This window comes from Aphidius gifuensis, linkage group LG3 (genome assembly GCF_014905175.1).
Source record: "Aphidius gifuensis isolate YNYX2018 linkage group LG3, ASM1490517v1, whole genome shotgun sequence".
Classification (NCBI taxonomy): domain Eukaryota; kingdom Metazoa; phylum Arthropoda; class Insecta; order Hymenoptera; family Braconidae; genus Aphidius; species Aphidius gifuensis.
The window spans coordinates 7177149-7195756 of NC_057790.1; the positions used below are offsets into that span (position 1 = coordinate 7177149).

The 18608-nt window shown below is 24.7% G+C and overlaps 4 protein-coding genes and 1 pseudogene across 5 annotated transcripts; 3 read left to right on the forward strand and 2 right to left on the reverse strand.

Moving 5' to 3' along the window:
• Positions 1 to 867: 867 nt before the first annotated feature.
• LOC122851796 (laccase-5-like) lies at positions 868 to 4243 on the reverse strand. Of its 2 annotated transcripts, none has more exons than XM_044151256.1 (12): positions 4053 to 4243; positions 3709 to 3976; positions 3292 to 3615; positions 2970 to 3210; positions 2639 to 2843; positions 2366 to 2553; positions 2086 to 2281; positions 1778 to 1999; positions 1474 to 1701; positions 1365 to 1398; positions 1182 to 1293; positions 868 to 964 (listed from the first exon to the last, which is right to left on the reverse strand). In XM_044151256.1, exons 1-12 carry the CDS (start codon positions 4180 to 4182, stop codon positions 959 to 961), a joined length of 2154 nt encoding a protein of 717 aa, XP_044007191.1. In that variant the 5' UTR covers positions 4183 to 4243; the 3' UTR covers positions 868 to 958. The 2 variants fall into 2 exon arrangements, with proteins under 2 accessions (XP_044007191.1, XP_044007192.1); XM_044151257.1 differs by having other exon boundaries at positions 886 to 968; positions 1186 to 1293.
• Positions 4244 to 7278: 3035 nt separating this feature from the next.
• Positions 7279 to 11594, forward strand: LOC122851798 (estradiol 17-beta-dehydrogenase 11-like; the record flags this gene model as incomplete). Its single annotated transcript, XM_044151258.1, has 8 exons — positions 7279 to 7397; positions 8388 to 8634; positions 10372 to 10496; positions 10604 to 10714; positions 10799 to 10960; positions 11090 to 11172; positions 11269 to 11385; positions 11477 to 11594. Coding segments are annotated over exons 2-8 (954 nt in total), but the record flags the coding sequence as incomplete, so codon positions are not given.
• A 796-nt stretch (positions 11595 to 12390) lies between these two features.
• Positions 12391 to 14156, forward strand: LOC122850822 (estradiol 17-beta-dehydrogenase 11-like). Its single transcript, XM_044149887.1, has 8 exons — positions 12391 to 12748; positions 12993 to 13117; positions 13188 to 13298; positions 13363 to 13524; positions 13593 to 13678; positions 13742 to 13861; positions 13935 to 14029; positions 14149 to 14156. The coding sequence occupies exons 1-8, from the start codon at positions 12511 to 12513 to the stop codon at positions 14154 to 14156; spliced, it is 945 nt and encodes a 314-aa protein (XP_044005822.1). The 5' UTR covers positions 12391 to 12510.
• A 9-nt stretch (positions 14157 to 14165) lies between these two features.
• On the reverse strand, positions 14166 to 15423 carry LOC122850824 (annotated as a pseudogene).
• Positions 15424 to 15665: 242 nt separating this feature from the next.
• LOC122851801 lies at positions 15666 to 18482 on the forward strand. The gene is made up of 8 exons (XM_044151263.1): positions 15666 to 15813; positions 17174 to 17273; positions 17366 to 17428; positions 17536 to 17616; positions 17695 to 17775; positions 17865 to 17945; positions 18024 to 18104; positions 18201 to 18482. Exons 1-8 carry the CDS (start codon positions 15754 to 15756, stop codon positions 18389 to 18391), a joined length of 738 nt encoding a protein of 245 aa, XP_044007198.1. The 5' UTR covers positions 15666 to 15753; the 3' UTR covers positions 18392 to 18482.
• Positions 18483 to 18608: the final 126 nt, after the last annotated feature.

Here is an 18608-nt window from a genome sequence, read left to right on the forward strand (position 1 = left end):
ACGATTTCGTTAACAACATTTTTAATTTCAATTTTATATAACTTAAGATGAGACTCTAACTGACTTGTTATTTCATGTGGTAGAATAAAACAGATCTAAATAGATCTGTACGGATCTAAGTAAATCTATACAGATCTACAGATATCTATCTTTTTTGCTATACTCTGGTCACTACCGGCAGATCTAGGCATATTCCCCGGGATTTTTGTAGATCACGCCCTATGGGGAATCTAATAATATCTGGCCATACAGATCTAACCAGATACAGACTATTTTTTCCCGGGTCATATATTATATTGAAAACGTTGAAAACTAGCGAAATCGAACAAAAAAAAAAAACTTTAGCGTAATAAAAAAATTATGGAATAACCCATATAAATTTTTTTTTTTTTTTTATCTTAAAGCAGACTTCATTCTCGATGATTTAATTTAATAAAAGATTTTTTCCATGCATAATTGACGCTTTTAGATCGATTCTTACGTCTAAGTAAGAAAACCCCATGTATTTCAAATGGGAAACTTCACCCTCTTACAGTGGGTGGCTAGGATGAAAATAAAAATTTCTTATATTGCCCAAAAATTTTTTCAATTTTTTTTCAACGATATTAGGGGGCGGCACGATGAAAATTGTGCTATCACCCAAATAAGAACCACCCTAATGTATATAGTTAAAATTATATACATGTTATATTGAGGTTAGTTTCAAATGTTATCGTTGTTATTATATTTTTATATTTAAAAATATATTATGTATAATAATAATAATGATAAGTATGGTTCCGTAATTAAAAAACCCGCATTCACCGGAGTTTTGAAAATTTTCAATTTTCAACGGGAAACGATTTCGTTAACAATATTTTTTTATTTTTTTTTTCAATACTTTTTATAGACTTGAATGACACGTATAGAAATTTATTAAACTCAATTAAAATAAATTAACAATAAAGATTATGATGACTTAAAGTATAGGAATCTGGCCTATTCACCATGGCATCTGGTGGCGCACAGTGAACTATTTCCAGACCATTGAAACTACATTGAAAAATTTTATATGGTATAGTTTGTTGACGATAGCATACTATAGTAAAATGGTCTGGAATGCGCCATATTGCCTCACAGATAAGCTTTTACACAATAAATGTGTGCGTGAGCGACCAAACCCCGCCCATAGGTCAGATCCCTATACTCAAAATTGGTGGTTTATAATTTCCACAAGTTGGAAAATTCACTGGTGTTGGAGGAATATCACTGTCTTCACCCACATGCAGAGTGAGAGACATACCAACCATTAAACTGAAATGACAAATTTATTAAATAATAAATGCACTGTGCTCTATATAATCGTAAATCAATTAATTTCTTACTGTGTTATTATGTGACAATGTAATAGCCAATATCCTGCAGATAAAAAATAAATGTGTTAGTTATTCTAAAAACTTTGATCAATAAATGATGTATCAAAATATCAATTACCTGGATTATTGGCAATAAATCTAATGATTGTATAGCCTTTTGTTGTGACTGTCAACGTGTCTTTAACTGGTGGTCGGTCATATGAGTCTAATTTATAAATTTCTCTATCAAGTTTTAAAGCTTCGTAACTATTTTCTCGTGTTATATTGACAACTTCTCGTGAACCTTGAGCCATCACGTGAAATCCATATCCATGCATGTGAAAAGGATGAGGTGAATCCATTGGATCTAATAAAAATATATTATATAAATTAATTATCTCACTTTGTTTTTGATATTTTTTTGTTCATTTAAATTAATTTACCAGTATTTATTATGACCATTTCAACAGATGAGTTTAATGGTATTTTTAAAACATGTGAGCATCCACAAACTGGTTTATTTTCACAACTTTTTGGTTTGTTATTTCCATTACAAATTTGCTGTTTTGGAATATCATTAAGTTGAGTTAAAAATGGTGATGTTGGAAACCTATTAGAAATTCCATCGATCATAGGAATGTATCCACGTTTTCCTCCATCTGGTGCTATAAATAAAATTTTACATATAAAATAAAAATATTAACAAATTAAAGTAAAAAAAAATTCAACAAAATTTTTAATAAATTCTCACTTAAAAAAGTATCATATTCGCCCGGTACAAAAAGTTCATTTTCATTCCATCTATGAAACTCATGAGCTAAATAAAATTGAAAATCTGTTTTCTCTGCTAGAATCCTTGGATCAACTGGCTCAGCAGCTTCAAGATTTTTCATACAAATTATATCGAATTTTTTATCTTCACAAACATTATTGTATTCATTGAGTGACTAAGATTATAAAATACAATTTAAATATAATAATATACTTTACTTTTCATTTTAATGTAAATTATTTAAAGAGAAAAGACGTACAATTCCTAGTGGAAGAGAATTATTAAATGTGGGCCGTGTTAAATTTGGTTGCATAGAAAATGCACCAACATAACGTAGAATTCCAAGTTGCATTACTTCTCGAGCAGTACATGGGCCAATGAGTCGTGCTTGTATCCAATAACTTCCAGACTGTTGATTTGCATTTATAATAAAATCAAAACGTTCAGCTATTTGTAGAATTAAAATTTTTCAATATTAATTTGTATAATATTTATTTAACAACAATTGAATAAACTGAATTTGTATTTTTACCAGAATAAGAAGTGATAGAATTAACTACTATTGGCTTAACACTTTCACCATCAGTTGCAATCACTGTTAAGTTGTGATTTTGAATGGTAAATGTTAAAGGACAACCAAAACTAGCACCATTAATCATTCTAAATCGATATCGTTTTCCTGGTTTTACATTGATTACACTTAATGGTGTTTCTGTAAACTCACCAGATGTTGTGTTCTACAATTTTACAAAAAATACAAACAGTCAATTTTATTTTATCACGAATGTCAAAGATAATTATTCGAGATAACCGCAGTAATCCGAAATAAACATGTAAACAGATAATGATTTGAAGAAACATACCAGCCATTGACCTTGGCCATTAATGAGGATGTTTTTAGGAATAGAGCCTGCATTAAATTTACTGGATGTGCCTGGAAAATGATCATCTGGATTGTCATGTAAAAAGTCACTCAAAAAAATGAGATTATCATTGTCATCATAATCATACAGGCTGTGATTTGGATCGTGTTCTTTTGGTTGACGTATGATAATTGTTCCTGCAAGTGATTTTGATTCTTGCATACCGGAATGTGAATGCCACCTGCATGAAAAAAATCTCATAATTAATTTATAAAATAATTATTAATAATTATTTAATAGCCACAACTTATAAAAAACTTACCAATGTGTACCAATATTTTGTGCTCTCCATTGATATCTAAATGATGTACCACTTTGAATTGGACACTGTGTTACAAATGGTACACCATCATGATGTTGGTAATTTATTTGATAAATACCATGCCAATGAATCGTTATTTCATTACCAGGAGCTTTATTGGTAACATCAACAACAACTAAATCACCAAGGCATACTTGGATTGATGGCCCTGGAAACATCCTGTTGACTGTTATTATTCCAGAAATATGATAACCATCACCATAAATACATTGGCAATCACTTGTAATTGATGAATTTGTTTTTGGTACACATAAATCACATGCTCTAAATATTATGATAATTATTATACATTCATAAATTGCTTATGCAGCTGTTAATATTAATTTGAAAAATATTATAATATGTAATTTTATTCACCCGCCAAGTGTGCGATAGTATTCAACAGTCCAATCATAATAACAAATTTTTGGTTGTGCACCAGTTACACATTCACGTGCACATTCTTTCGGGCTTGCTACATTTCCCCATCCATTGATTTTTCCACCAATTTTCAAATGACCTGGTATATCTTTATCTTCTTCATTTCTTGTGTGAGATGTTGCTGATTCTGGCTCTTTCTCTTTGTAATAATACACTTCTTTCCATTGTGCTGAATTTTTATTGTACACTCTAAATGATCCCAATGCTTGAAATAGAAAAAAAAAATATTTAAAACAGTTTTATAATTAATTTTATTTGAAAATAATTTCAATTGTTATTACAAGTTGTATTTTTTGGGTATGTCGTACTATTATAATGTTTATCAATACTATCTACTGATATATTAACTGCCAATGTTGTCAAAACTACATCAAATAATATCACAAAAAAACTAAAATTATAAATTATCATCTTGATGTCAATTTTACTGATTTATATAAAATTTATAAGACACAAGCTTTTATATATTGTCTTTAATCAAGGTCTTCACGTAACAATGATTGGTCAAAAAATATGATGGTCACCCCACCTTTTAAAAAATTGAGTAAATAAAAAAAAAAAAAATGAGATATCAATAGAATACGAGTTGTTACATCAAAAGATTATTAAAATTTGCTGATTAAATTGATAAGAACATTCATGACAAAAATATGATGATCATCCGAACTTTTAAAAAGTTGAGTAAATAAAAAAAAAAGTTACTTGTATAATATCAATATAGTAAGAGCTCTAATTCAAATACTCTGTGTTTTAATCTTAATAGAGATCAAAGAAAAAGTATTTAAATTTAATATTTTATCGATCTGATATACAATATTGCTGATATGAAAGTATCAACAAAACTCAATTATGAAAAATGATGGATGACTGTCGGCAAAAATAATGATAAGTACATTTATGATGCAAGAAAAATATTGATTAGCTCTTTCTTTCAAGAAAAAATCAAATAATCAACAAATAAAAAAATCTGTTTCTTTATACTTTACACGTAAATAAAAAAAATGTTTGAATGGTCATTTTAATCATTGAAACACTTTTTCAAACAATTTTTTTTAATACTAAATTTGACATTTTTTAATCACTGAATGAATTTACAATATTTATTTATATGTAAATATTTTTAAATTAATTTAGTGATTGAAAAACTGTTGAGTTTAATGATAGACAAATAAAAAATTATCTTTTAGTGAAGACTGATAAATTGTCAAACAAATAAATATTTAAAGCCACGAATATACCTCAACTGTATGTTGTCTTTATTATATTAACTTTTTATTATGACTTTGATAGATTTAATGGCTTTCAAAATCAAGGGAACATTTTGTTCAATGATCAATAACAATGATAATGATTTTTTTGTTGTGATAATATTTTATTTGATAACAATTAAATTATTTTTTTTTCAAACAACACATATTTGGTTTATTTTTAATATTTCTCCGACTTTCTCCGTCTTTTTTCACTTGGAAAATTTCTCCGACTTCTCTCAAATTTTTCTCCAATTTCCCTCCGGTTTTTTTCCCAACTTTTATACATTGTAGCTGACGATTTTTTGGTCGACAAAAAATCAGTGATTGTACTCGATTTGTATTTCAATTGAATAAATTGATTAATGTCAAGCATTCATACTTTGTTGTACCCCCTTATTAGTTGTAATTAATCAATCAAAATTACACGTTGCAGCACATATAGCTGACAATTTGTAATGATCCACTGTACAAATGAATTTAATAGTTAAAAAAACAAAATTTAATTTGTATGTGGTGGAATCTCAAGCTGAAATATAATACTGTGATGACTGATGCGTTTATTTCAATTATATTTATTATTTCAGCCTGTCTATGAGGCGCGTTCCGTATAAAGCATTTTTCCGGATCTTCAAGATGACGCAATTTAGTAATTTAAATTTTCTATACGTACATATATACATTCATTTTTAAATATACCTGTAAATATATGTATTCGCTGCCATCTCGAAGATCCAAAAAAATGCTGTATACGGAAGGCGCCTCATAAGTCAAATAGCCGTGAAAAATGCCAAACGTTTATTTACATTCAAAATTATTAATTTATTTCATGGAGGCCTATCATTATCATTATCATTACTATTGCTTACCCGGTTAACCATCATTTTTTTTGCATTATATATTGGATGGCATCACTTCCCATTTCCCAAAAATTCTACTCTAATGGTAATACTATTACATTTTGATGCTGATCAAAGAATATAATGGATATATCGTGGTTCAATAAGTTATTATTTTATTATTAGTATTATGAAATATATTGTTAATTATTATATTATATATGTACAAGTTTCATAAGTTTTTTTTTTTTTTTCAATTTATTATTATCTATTTTTGTCTGAGCCTTGAACTGATGGAAAATTTGAATTTATAAAGCATGAATGGATTGTGTATATACAAATAGAATTGTAAATATTTCAACAGTCATATGAATGACCTGGTTCATCATAATAAACATAACTTGAAACGTTTCACCAAGAAATAGAAAATAAACCGCATTAAATGAATTTTTAAATATTCATTCATCTAATGTTTCTTAAAAATATCAAGACTCAATTAAAAAAGAACTAAAAATCTCGCATTAAATATTCAAATTAAAAACACAATCGACAATAAATTTATGCCAATTGTATTCATAACTTTTGCAATAGTGTATTTTTAAAATTTTTTTTCTTCTTTAGATTAACAATCACGACACGTCTTTTGTATTTATTTTTTGTATGAATTTTCTATCAATATGCAATTAACTATATGATTTCTTTGAGCTGTCAAAACTCTTGTCATCATTCATTTTATTATGATCAATTATTATTTTTCTCAATTACAAATCTTAATCTTTTTGTATGTGTAAAACGTAAAAAAAAAATATATGCATTTCTTTTCTTTTTTTTTATTTGCACGGAGATAGTTGGCCGACTTGTTGAAATGATTCTTTCCTTTCTCTTTAATTTGTACTTTATAAAATCTAGCTTTTGATATACTTTTTAAAAAAATAATAAAGTTTATCAAATATTATTTTTATGAATTTATTTGTTTTTTAGTTTGTGCAATTTTATTTAAAAGAAAAAAAAAAAACTAAAACAGTTTAATTTAAAACTAGTTTTATATAGAAATATAATATTATTAATGATTATACAAAATAAATTATAAATAGAATCGTCAAAAAAAAGTTTGTAATAGTTTATATAATATATTCATCTAAAAAAAAATACTATTATACTAAACATGTGTAATAGATGATTTGAATTTGTTTTTTTCGTAATACTGATAGGTTGACCTTGATAAATAAAGAATAATGGTGGCCGAGCATGTCTCATTGGTATAATTATTATAATTTCTGTTGATGAAAAAATTATTATAGATTAAATTTCTTATAATTGAATGTTTGATAGTATTTAAAAAATATTTTTTATGATGATAAAGGTGTGGGTAAACCCAGCAAGTTTTCTGTAAGTCTGTTAGGCCTACAGTCAACTTCCAACACTCGATGTGTTCACAGCATTTAACAGAGAATGTCATTGAACTTAATTCGTACTAAGAGTTTATATATAGTAAAATAATCATATTTTTAATTACCAGTGATATATTTAATTGTTACAAGTAAGACAAAATTTAAATAACATTATTTTTTTCATAACTAATTATTCGAAATTTATAACGTTCAAGTTTGTGTCTATAAATATAAAAAAGGAATATTTGTTTTTCATCAATTTTAATTCAAGACAATATATACTTGTAATAAAAAAATACGAGCTACCAAAAAAAAAACATGTTTTTTATTTTTATGACAAAAAAACGTTTATTGAATTTTCAAGTAAATGCTAATCTTTGTTTATTTTTTTTCTTATAAATATATTTTAATGTTGGAGAAACCTCAATAACATGCAGAAAAATTATTTTCATGTATGGTAACTTAACGTCCGACTTTCTCAGTGTTATCTTGATTGAAAACTTAATATAATATTTAATAAAAATTTGATATTATTTTTAAATGAATAAATTAAATTAAATTATTTTTTTTCATTTATAAATATATTATGTCGATGTTTTAATATATTGCATCAACTACTTATGTCAAATATACTTCGAATATGCAAATGATAAGTATACTGAAAAGAAAAAAAATAAATTAATAAAGTCGTTTGATTTTCATTTTATTTTTTTTTATCATTATGAGTAAACAAGTCAATATTATTGAAAAATATATTTAAATAAAAAACTAACTAAGTTCAAACTGTAGTTTAATTAATCATTAACAATTTTAAAACTTTCTTTAGAAATAGCATTGTTTATTACTTTCATTTAACGATACAATTGACTTGTTTTTATAGAAAAAAATAAATACAATAAATAAAAATAATAAAAATAAAAAAGATTGTTTACGCTTTGTAATTTTATTACTTGTGTTAGTTCAAGTTAATTTATTATCGGCTGTTATAAAAAGATTATAGTATAATGCATTAATAAATTTAACAAAAGATAAATATTAATAATTAAAGAGTCAATATATATTATTACTAAATTTAATTGATTATTAAAAAACTATTGAAATTATTTTGTTAGTAATATATGTTTTTGCAATGTTTAAAGGTCATTAAAATGGAACTAAAGAAGGCAATTTATGTGATTTTCGATGTTTTTGTATTTGCATGCACATCCATGGTGTACATCATTGAGGCCTTTTTACTTTTAATCGTACCTCGACGATACAAATGCAAAAGTATTCAAGGTGAGGTCGCATTAATAACTGGTGGAGCTGGTGGAATTGGCAAATTAATTGCAATTAAACTGGCTGCACTTGGTGCTCATGTTGTTATTTGGGATATCAATGAATCAGGTAAGCCACAATATATTTTATTATGAATTTTTCATTATTAATAATTTCATGGATAATTGAATTTTACATGTTAAAATTGAGAAAAATAAAAAGACATTATATGAAATGAATTTATATATTAATTATTTATGTATATTATGATCAAAACTGATTAATAATTATTATATTATATACATATTATTTCAATCAATGATTAAATAATTTATTAATCATTATTAAATGGATATTATTAATTGAATAATTCAATTTATTAGTAATAATTAGAAATTAATTAAATTAATCATTTTTAATATTATTATAAACAAATTAATTATTATTATTTACTATTAGTAATTAAATTGACATTAATTATTTATTATTATTATAAAATTGAATTATTAATTAATTGATATTATGATTAAATTAATATGATATATGATTATTATTATTGATTTAATTGATTATTATTAAATGATTATTATTATGATTAATAATATTATTGATTCATTATTAGATTGAAATAAAAAATTCATTGTATATATTAATTAATTTAATTATATTAATTTAATTGATTATTATTTAATTGATCAATTATAAATTAAATTGAATTAATCAATAATTAAGTATTAAGATTACAATATAATATTATTTTATATATGAATTAATTATAATATAAATTAATAGAAATATTTTATCTTGTAATTTTATTTGATTAATACTGAATATTATTTATCGATAGAAATAAATATATAAAATGATGATGTAATTTCTATTTGTATTTGAATAATAATAATATTTGTTATTCATTTTTATAACGAAACAAAAATTTCTTTTAATTATAAATAAATAATTAAATATATATTTTTTTATTGAAACAAATCAATAGTTATTTATTATTTATTATCCACATTAATACAATACAAAATACGACATTAATAAAATGTATAGTAAAACAATTTTATTCGAAAGAATTTTGTTTTTTTTTTTTTTCTCATACTAATTAACACAAATCTGTATACAGTTCTCCGATGATAGTAGACTCTTAAAAACTTCTTCACTAGTATAACACTAAAATTAATTGCTATATTAACAAAAGTCGTTGCAGCAGTGAAAGAACTTGACATTAAATGATGCAATTATAATTATGTGATTTTTTAAATTACTGTTAACCGACCATGTTTGTAAAATTTACCTAAGTTCGGCTTTAATTATTTTCAATGATCCTCGAAGCCAAATCTTTCCTTAAACAAATTTCATTATTTATTATCAAATACCACAATACAAAAAAGACTGAAAAATTATCAAATATTACTCTAATTTTAGTGGTTAACTCAGTTTTCATTTTTTACAAATAAATTTGTTTGTTGAATAAATTATCATCACGAAAAAAAAGATGCATCATTATTATTTGAAAGTTTTAACCATTTGACATTGCAACTGATCTCTGACTTTGTCGTTTTTCCTTTTTTATTTTTAATCTATGTACAATTGCAATAAAGAAATTTTGAGAAATGACTCTATATTTTAATACTTAATTCTATTATAAACTTGCCGGAAATAATTGTATGACTATCAACATGCCATTTTTATTTTATTTTCCATGACAATTCTATTATTTATTATAACTTGAATTGAAAAAAAAAAAAAAACATGCATGCAATCATTACTTTCTAATGACGCTCCATAAAATTTATAAATCTGTTGGACTTTTATTAATTCGAATTTGAATATTTCCATAAACGTTAAATATATTTTTAGGTATTCAAGATGTGATTGATGAAATAAGATCAATGAAAGGAAAATGCAGTGGCTATGTCTGTGATATATCAGATAAAAATGAGGTTTACAGAGTTGCTAAAACCGTTCAAATTGAAATTGGAAATGTAATTATTAATTCATTGAACGTTCTAATTATTTTTTATCAGTTTAACCGGTTTTTATTTATCTATATTTATGATTTTTCTTTCTCTCTTTATACAAACTATTTCAGGTAACTATTGTCATTAATAATGCAGGATATATTTATGGTAAAACATTTATGGATATTCCAGATGTTGAAATAGAAAAAACATTTAAAGTCAATATTCTTTCACATTATTGGGTAAATAAATACAATTTTTTTTTCAATAAATAACAAAATTAATTAATTACATAACTAAATGAAACAATTGTTTACTTTTTATAGATAAATAAATCGTTTCTCAAAGAAATGATGAAAGATAATCATGGTCATATTGTGACAATAGCAAGTATTGCTGGAATGCTTGGAACTTACAATTGTACTGATTATTCAGCTACAAAATTTGCTGCTATTGGTTATCACGAGAGTCTATTTACTGAATTAAATGTAAGTTGAAAAGTCTTTTAATTTTTCTTTTGAGAATATCGAAAAATATTGTTGGAAATATTCACTTTTACTATAGAAAAACTTTTAACATGTGTATAATTATTTTAAAAATTGACTTTTACTTATCAGGTACATGGATATCATGGCATCAATATGACACTGGTATGTCCATATGTCATCAACACAGGAATGTTTCCTAACGTTACACCAAGGTCAGTATGTTTTCGAATATTATGCAAAATTTATAATGGATTTTACTCCAGACGAATTGTAAATATAAATGTATAAATTTTTTTATTTTTTTACAGACTTATTCCTGCATTGGAGCCAGAATATGTTGCTGAGGAAATTGTATTTGGTATATTGACAAATAAAATAAATGTCACGTTACCAGGTAGTGCTAATTATATGTTACCACTTAAAAAGTAAGAAAATAAAAGATAATAGAAATTAATGTTTTGTTTATTTTTTTGGTAATGCAAATTTTTATTTAACATGAAAATTATTATTTTTCAGTATTTTACCGGCAAAATTATGGTGGGCATTTATACATGATGTTGTCAAAAGTCCTCAAGCAATGATGATGTTAAAAAAACATGACGAATCAGATGGAAAAAAATTTTTATTTGATGATAAAAGAAAAATTGTTTCATCAAATTAAATTAATAAAATTAATTTATTAAATGTATATATTTTTTTTTTTAAATTTTATGTGTAATAAAACAGTTGAAGTATTATAGAAATAATATTTTTTATTTAAACTAATTTCGTATTCTAATTTTTACAAAACAAATTTATAAATCAGTTTTTAAAATTTATGATATAATGTACATAACTGTAATGAAAGCTAATTCGAAATGTTTGAATTTAATTGTTCGACATTACTAATTAAATAAATAAATTACCCTCAAGATAAATTTTATTTTATCTAGGTATTTAAATTTTCAAATCAAAGCTATTATAATGAAAAATGTAAAATTTACATTTTTTGGTACAAGTATTAAAATTTCAAATTTAGAAAAATATTAGATAATAAATATTGAAAAAAAAATATTAAAAATTAAGAAAAATGTTGATTTAACATTTTAAAAAAATTTGACATTTTTTTACATGTATATCATTATTTTTATTCGGCTTTAGAAATCAAAAAATTGTCAAACAAATTTAAGTAATAATTTTTTTTTCTATTAGTATTTTTCATACTTTTTCTTGCCAAATCATCAGTTAGTTTGATCTTTACTATAATTAGGATGAGTCAATTATTACACGTAATAGTAATATATAATAAATAATCTTAAATATTACGTATTTTCAAGCAAACTTTTTCTTAGTAATACTCTCACTCTATGTTTTTTTCACCGACTACTTTCTCTTTTCCTCAGCTGAATTTTTATTTTTTTTAAATTACTGATTGATAACATACAGAAGAAGCAGTCAAGTTTTATACTAAAGTAATAAAAAAATTATTATACAAATTTGTATTTTGAATAAATTAAATTATAGATGCTATTAGTTAACAGTGTGATTTATTGATTTTAGAACGTGATAAAATGAATTTTCGAAAAACAATGAGTATTGTATTTGACATTGCTGTGTTTATATTCATGGCAATAATTGATATTACCAAGGCTTTTTTATTGTTCATGATACCTCGAAAATATAAATGTAAAAGTGTTCAAGGTGAGGTTGTATTAATAACTGGTGGAGCTAGCGGAATTGGTAGATTAATTGCAATTAAATTAGCTGGACTTGGTGCTCATATTGTTATTTGGGATATTGATAAATCAGGTAAGTAATTTTTAAATTTATTTAAGAAGATACATAATCGAAAATCATGTTTAAAATTCTAATAACAAGATCTCTATTGAAAAAGACAGTGTTGGGACACGAAAAATCCCATACATTTTTCAACTTAATAATAAATTTTGTTTATTTAAATATAAAAAATTTGAAACAAAATCAACATCTTAAAAACACATATATTTTCTTAATAATTTGTATTTTTAATTTTTTATAATATAAATATTTTTAGGTATTGAAAAAGTGGTTAATGAAATTAAATCATTAAATGGAAATTGTACTGGTTATATTTGTGATATCACAAAAAAAAATGAAGTTTATAAAATTGCTAAAACTGTTAAAAAAGAAATTGGAAATGTAAATATTTATTTTTTGATTGGCAATTAATTTTTAAAATTATATAATTAAATGTTCTAATAATTTATAGGTAACAATTCTGGTAAATAATGCTGGTTATGTCTACACAAAAACAATTGTTGATAGTACCGATGAACAAATTGAAAAAATTTTTAAAACTAATATACTTTCTCATTTTTGGGTAAATAAATATTTATATATAAATTTAATTTAAAAATATTTTTTTAAAACTACTTTACTTTCAGACAACTAAATCATTTTTACCGAATATGATGAAAAATAATCATGGTCATATTGTAACAATTTCGAGCATGGCTGGTTTCATTGGTGGATACAGAACAACCGGTTATTCAACAACTAAATATGCAACTGTTGGTTATCACAAATCTTTGTTTACAGAATTAAATGTATGTTATTGAAAAATTTATTTGATTTTTTTTTATCAATGAGTAATTGTTATTTTTGTAATCAATAGGCCGATGGATATGATGGAATTCACATGACATTAGTGTGTCCATATTTTATTCACACAATTGGTCTATTTCCAAACGTGAGACCGAGGTATATTTTTAAATTTAATATTTCTTATTTCTTATCAATATAATTAATTAATTTTTGAAACAGAATTTTAGGCGCATTGGATCCAAATTACACTGTTAAAGAAATTGTTTTTGGAATATTGACAAATAAAAAAACTATTGTGCTACCATCAAAGAGCTTGAAATTAATCATCGCTTTAATAGAGTATTTATCAATTATATATTATTTTTTTACATTTAATTGATGTCATTGATATAATTAAAATTTAATTTTTCAGACTTTTTCCTACAAAATCATACACTCGACTTGTTAAAAAAGTTTATAAAGCTGAAGAATTGATCAAATCTTTTTCACAATGTGAAAATTTAAACATCAAAAAATCCATAGTTAAAAATTAATAATATGTTTTTTGATAAAATATGAATTTTATTTGAAAGAAAATATTCATGTAATTTTTTGTAATATTACTGTTTTTAAATGTTTTTATGTAGTAAATTGATTACCAAATTCATAGAAGATCGTAGAAATAATTTAAACCTTGTTCAAGTTCCCAAATTGATATTCCAGTATCTATATCTTTGGCAAGTTGAATTCTTTGTTGAAGTGAATAAAGTGTTAAATAAAACACAAATGAACTTCCAATTAATTATAGCCATAAAAATTAAAAGTCATTATTATTTGTTGACGTCTTGGATCATCATCATTGGGAACGTTTTTTCTAACCCAATCCAGTGGACTGTTTGGTCCTGGACGTTGTACTGATGAATAATCATATGTCATCAATGAAAAATAATCAACAATCAGTGATAATAAGTCAAAATGTGTCTGCGGAAATACATCAGTTTCAGAACTATAAAAATAAAAATTTACTCAATTATTATCTATTTATTAATGTAATATATAAAAATGTAAAATAAATAATTTACCTTCTTGATGGATGAATAACAAGAACAACTTGTAAATTATTCTTTTTCAATTCTTCACTTAGTGATTTAATTAAATCTATAATAATTTCTGTATCAACTCCAGAATAATAAAAACCAATCCAAATTTCTAAAACGTAACCATGAAATTTGTGTTTCTTAAATAAAAAAAAAAAAATAAAAAGTATCATGAAAATATTTTTGACTTGGCTGTTTCAACAAGTGCTTGTACCAATTGAGCTCTCCTTGCCTCATTTTTATGAAGATTAATTATTTCTTTGGGTTTCCAGTTTTCAAATAACAAACGAGGCAATACTAAAAAAAAAATCATTAACCAATAATTATTGTTATAATAAAAAAAAACATTAGCTTAATTTACCTTTCAATTGATGAATTGCATTATTAGCTTAGCTGTGTGAATATCTTTTCACCATTTTTCTTGTACATCATGTGTTGCAATTTTAAATTCTTTGATACTTCGATTTGGCAGTGTTAGCCAAGTTGGTGATACTGATGTTAATTTACCATGAAATGTTTTAGCCACTTCTAGACCTCCACTGTTCCTTTGCTATTAGCTTTGCGAATGTTTTGAAATCATATAAACCAGATTCACGAAAAATATCAGTATTTTTTGGATTTTTGACGAGCTGGCAAAAATTTTAACTCCAAAATACAAATCGTGCTCAGACTCAGTCAATCCACACCCCTGCGCATAACAGGTTCAATGATATTCTCGTTTGAAAAATTACTATTCACTCGGAAGACCGGAAGTTCCGGATTGCAATCTTAAAAAACTTAATATTTTGTTGTGATATACAATGATATACATGATTTTGTTTTCATCTACAAAAATAATAATTCAAAAAAATAAATGCCACAAGCAACAGAAGCAAACAAAAGCAAGTGGCATATGCAATTGCATAGGAGGTGGAGGTAAAGAGCGGTATAGTAACATATAGTAACTTTTAACTTTCTTTTATCTTTAATTTTTCGGACTTTTCCAGGATTTTCCGGTCTTCCAAATGATTTTTTGAACGTGTCCTTTGTCGTCCATGTGGTATCTACGAGTAGAGGACCAAGGTGGTATCGGTCACTTTTAAGTTTTGACTACATAGTCGTGCAGTCGTGTTACTCAGTGTTACTCGTGTTCAGTCGTGTTAAATCACTTTAAAGATGAAGATGTTCAACTATGGAGCGATTGGCGTACTTTTCGTCATTGTTTGTCTTATTGGGGTGAGTTAAAAATTATTTTCTACAATTTAATTATATTAAACTACTTTATAATACATATATGTATAAATAATATACTTTGTATATTAATATTTTTAAAAAATATTTAATTGATGCTGTTCAACAAGATATTTTCCTCGTATACTCAATAAGAATCTAGACGGAAACACGTGGCTCTGATTACGTAATCAGTTTTTTTTAAAACAATGATTTTTAATGTAGTTTTTTATTTTTTTTTTTTAAATTAAAATAACCTTTGATGATTTATAAATTAATTTTATTGTTAATTGAGAGTAAAAACATGATACTGAAAAAAAAAATTTGGTAGATCTATTCAATAATTTACGTTTAAAAAATTAAAATTAAACTTGATATAAATAATAGTAATAATATATCAAGTACTTATTTATCAATATTTTCACAAATTAAAGAATAATTATATTTCTTTATTATTCAAAATATGCATTTATAGGCTTAATCAATGATAAAAAAAATTTCATCATCTAAATTGATAGGTTTTTCACGTTTATTTCAATAGTTTAATAGATTACTAATTAAAAAACAATGTTTTTACATTCAATAAATATCCACTTTTTATGTATAAAAATTTGAAGCTTATACTCATACATGTATATTTTGTAATAGAATAAATTCAATGAGCAGAGCTGTGAAGACACGTGTTATTTTAGATTTTTATAAGTGCCATGGCAACATGGTGAAGAATAGTTTAAAAAAATGTGCTCGTACAACTCAAAAATGGCCTCAAAGTGGCCTTGAAATGGCCTTTTTTTGAGACAAAAAACATGTGGCCAAAAACATGAGGCCATTTTTGAGTTGTACGAACATTTCGATGTTAATCTTTTGAAACTATATTTTACCAAATCACCATGTTGACATAACGCTTACAAAAATTAAAAAATAAATACATTAATATAGAAAATAATTTATAAGAAATATGTAATTAAGAAATTTTTTTTAAAATAGACTGATTTAAATATCATTAAATAATATAATTGTTTTTGACTTTTAAAAAAATTATAATAATTTTTTGTGTATTTTAAGTTAAAACTCACAATGTAGCTTTTAAGTAATGAATAACGAAAATTTTTATTTTTCATGAAAAGAAACAATATTTTTGATTGTTTATAAAAATTATTTTCAAGACAATTTGTCCAATGATAAAAAAATATTTTTCACGTTTATTTTAGCAGTTTAATAAATTGTAGATCAAAAAAATACTATAGTTATGTGTTGATGGTGCTCAATTCAATATCAGTTTAAATTGCAATGTTGATAAAATATACCTCTATTAATTGAAAATTTCAACACATTTATTTTTAATTAATTTAAAATATAATTTCAGGGAGAATGTAAACCATTGCTAGACCTATCAGAAGATGATGGTTCAACAACTGGAATCAGCACTTTCTCAGAAGATGACATGACCGAAGAAAGTATCACAAGTAAGTTGCATTTATTCTTTCAACTTTAATTAATAACCTAATATTTTTTTTATAATTGTTTACTCTAATTGCTTTAATTTAACGTATTTCAGCAACAATTCCTATGATCAGACTACCAAGATTAAGAAGAAATGCTGTCACAAGTTCTCCTGAAGGTAAGTTACAATTTTTAGTCTTTAGATGTACATAACTTATAATTAATAATACAATTTTTTTTCAGTTAAAGGGTATACTTTAGTTGATTTAATTCAATGTGTTTCAGAATTAACTTCTACTTTAGCAACAGAAGCTGAAACAATTGTATCAAGATCAAGAAGAGATGCTGGCACAAGTTCTCCTCAAGGTAAATTACAACGTTTAATTTTAATTAATAACACATTTAAATGGTATACTTTAGTTGTTTTAATTCAATGTGTTTCAGAATTAACTTCTACTTTAGCAACAGAAGCTGAAACAATTATACCAAGATCAAGAAGAGATGCTGGCACAAGTTCTCCTCAAGGTAAGTTACAACTTTTAATTTTAATTAATAACACAATTTTTTTCAATTAAATGGTATACTTTAGCTGTTTCATAAAAAATGTGTTTCAGAATTAACTTCTACTTTAGCAACAGAAGCTGAAACAATTGTACCAAGATCAAGAAGAGATACTGGCACAACTTTTCTTGAAGGTAAGTTACAATTTTTAATTACAATTAATAACACAATTAAATGGTATACTTTAATTGTTTTAATTCAATGTGTTTCAGAATTAACTTCTACTTTAGCAATGGTAACTGAAACAATTGTAGCAAGATCAAGAAGAGATGCTGCCACAACTTTTTTCCAAGGTAAGTTACAATTTTTAGTTGTAATTTCAAATAATAACCCAATTTTTTTTTTGATTAAATAGTATACTTTAGTTGTTTTAATTAAATGTGTTTCAGAATTAACTTCTACTTTAGCAACAGCACCTGAAACAATAGGACCAATTGATGAATCTTTGATTTCTACTTCTGTTACAATTGACAGTACTGTTCAACCATTGACGTTGAACGAGGTGCTTAATATTAATGGTTTACAATCGCTTTTGCCAGATGATTTTAATGAATCTCAAACAGAAAAACATCAAGTTTGATATTAAATAAACTTGAATCAAACGAATTGCCATCATTGTCAAATGGTACTTTTAAAGAATTACAACTTTAAACTGCTTGAGCTTACATTAAAACAATTTGACAGAGCTTGAGTCTCGTACGTTTAACTATTTGTCTCATCTTAGATATCTAGATATAAGTAACAATAGTTTACTGTATATATTTTGTAGTATATTTTATTATTACTGATATCTAAGA

What these genes read in the sequence shown, in the direction of transcription:
- LOC122851796 (XM_044151256.1), bottom strand. Translation starts at nt 4,182, where the DNA reads ATGATAATTTATAATTTTAGTTTTTTTGTGATATTATTTGATGTAGTT. An exon ending in ATACCCAAAAAATACAACTT is followed by an intron (nt 3,977 to 4,052) that starts GTAATAACAATT and finishes TTCTATTTCAAG; the next exon opens with CATTGGGATCATTTAGAGTG. An exon ending in CATTGTCACATAATAACACA is followed by an intron (nt 1,294 to 1,364) that starts GTAAGAAATTAA and finishes TTGTCATTTCAG; the next exon opens with TTTAATGGTTGGTATGTCTC.
- LOC122850822 (XM_044149887.1), top strand. Translation starts at nt 12,511, where the DNA reads ATGAATTTTCGAAAAACAATGAGTATTGTATTTGACATTGCTGTGTTT. An exon ending in TTAAAAAAGAAATTGGAAAT is followed by an intron (nt 13,118 to 13,187) that starts GTAAATATTTAT and finishes AATAATTTATAG; the next exon opens with GTAACAATTCTGGTAAATAA. An exon ending in TTTCCAAACGTGAGACCGAG is followed by an intron (nt 13,679 to 13,741) that starts GTATATTTTTAA and finishes TTTTTGAAACAG; the next exon opens with AATTTTAGGCGCATTGGATC.
- LOC122851801 (XM_044151263.1), top strand. Translation starts at nt 15,754, where the DNA reads ATGAAGATGTTCAACTATGGAGCGATTGGCGTACTTTTCGTCATTGTT. An exon ending in TCATTGTTTGTCTTATTGGG is followed by an intron (nt 15,814 to 17,173) that starts GTGAGTTAAAAA and finishes ATATAATTTCAG; the next exon opens with GGAGAATGTAAACCATTGCT. An exon ending in TGTCACAAGTTCTCCTGAAG is followed by an intron (nt 17,429 to 17,535) that starts GTAAGTTACAAT and finishes AATGTGTTTCAG; the next exon opens with AATTAACTTCTACTTTAGCA.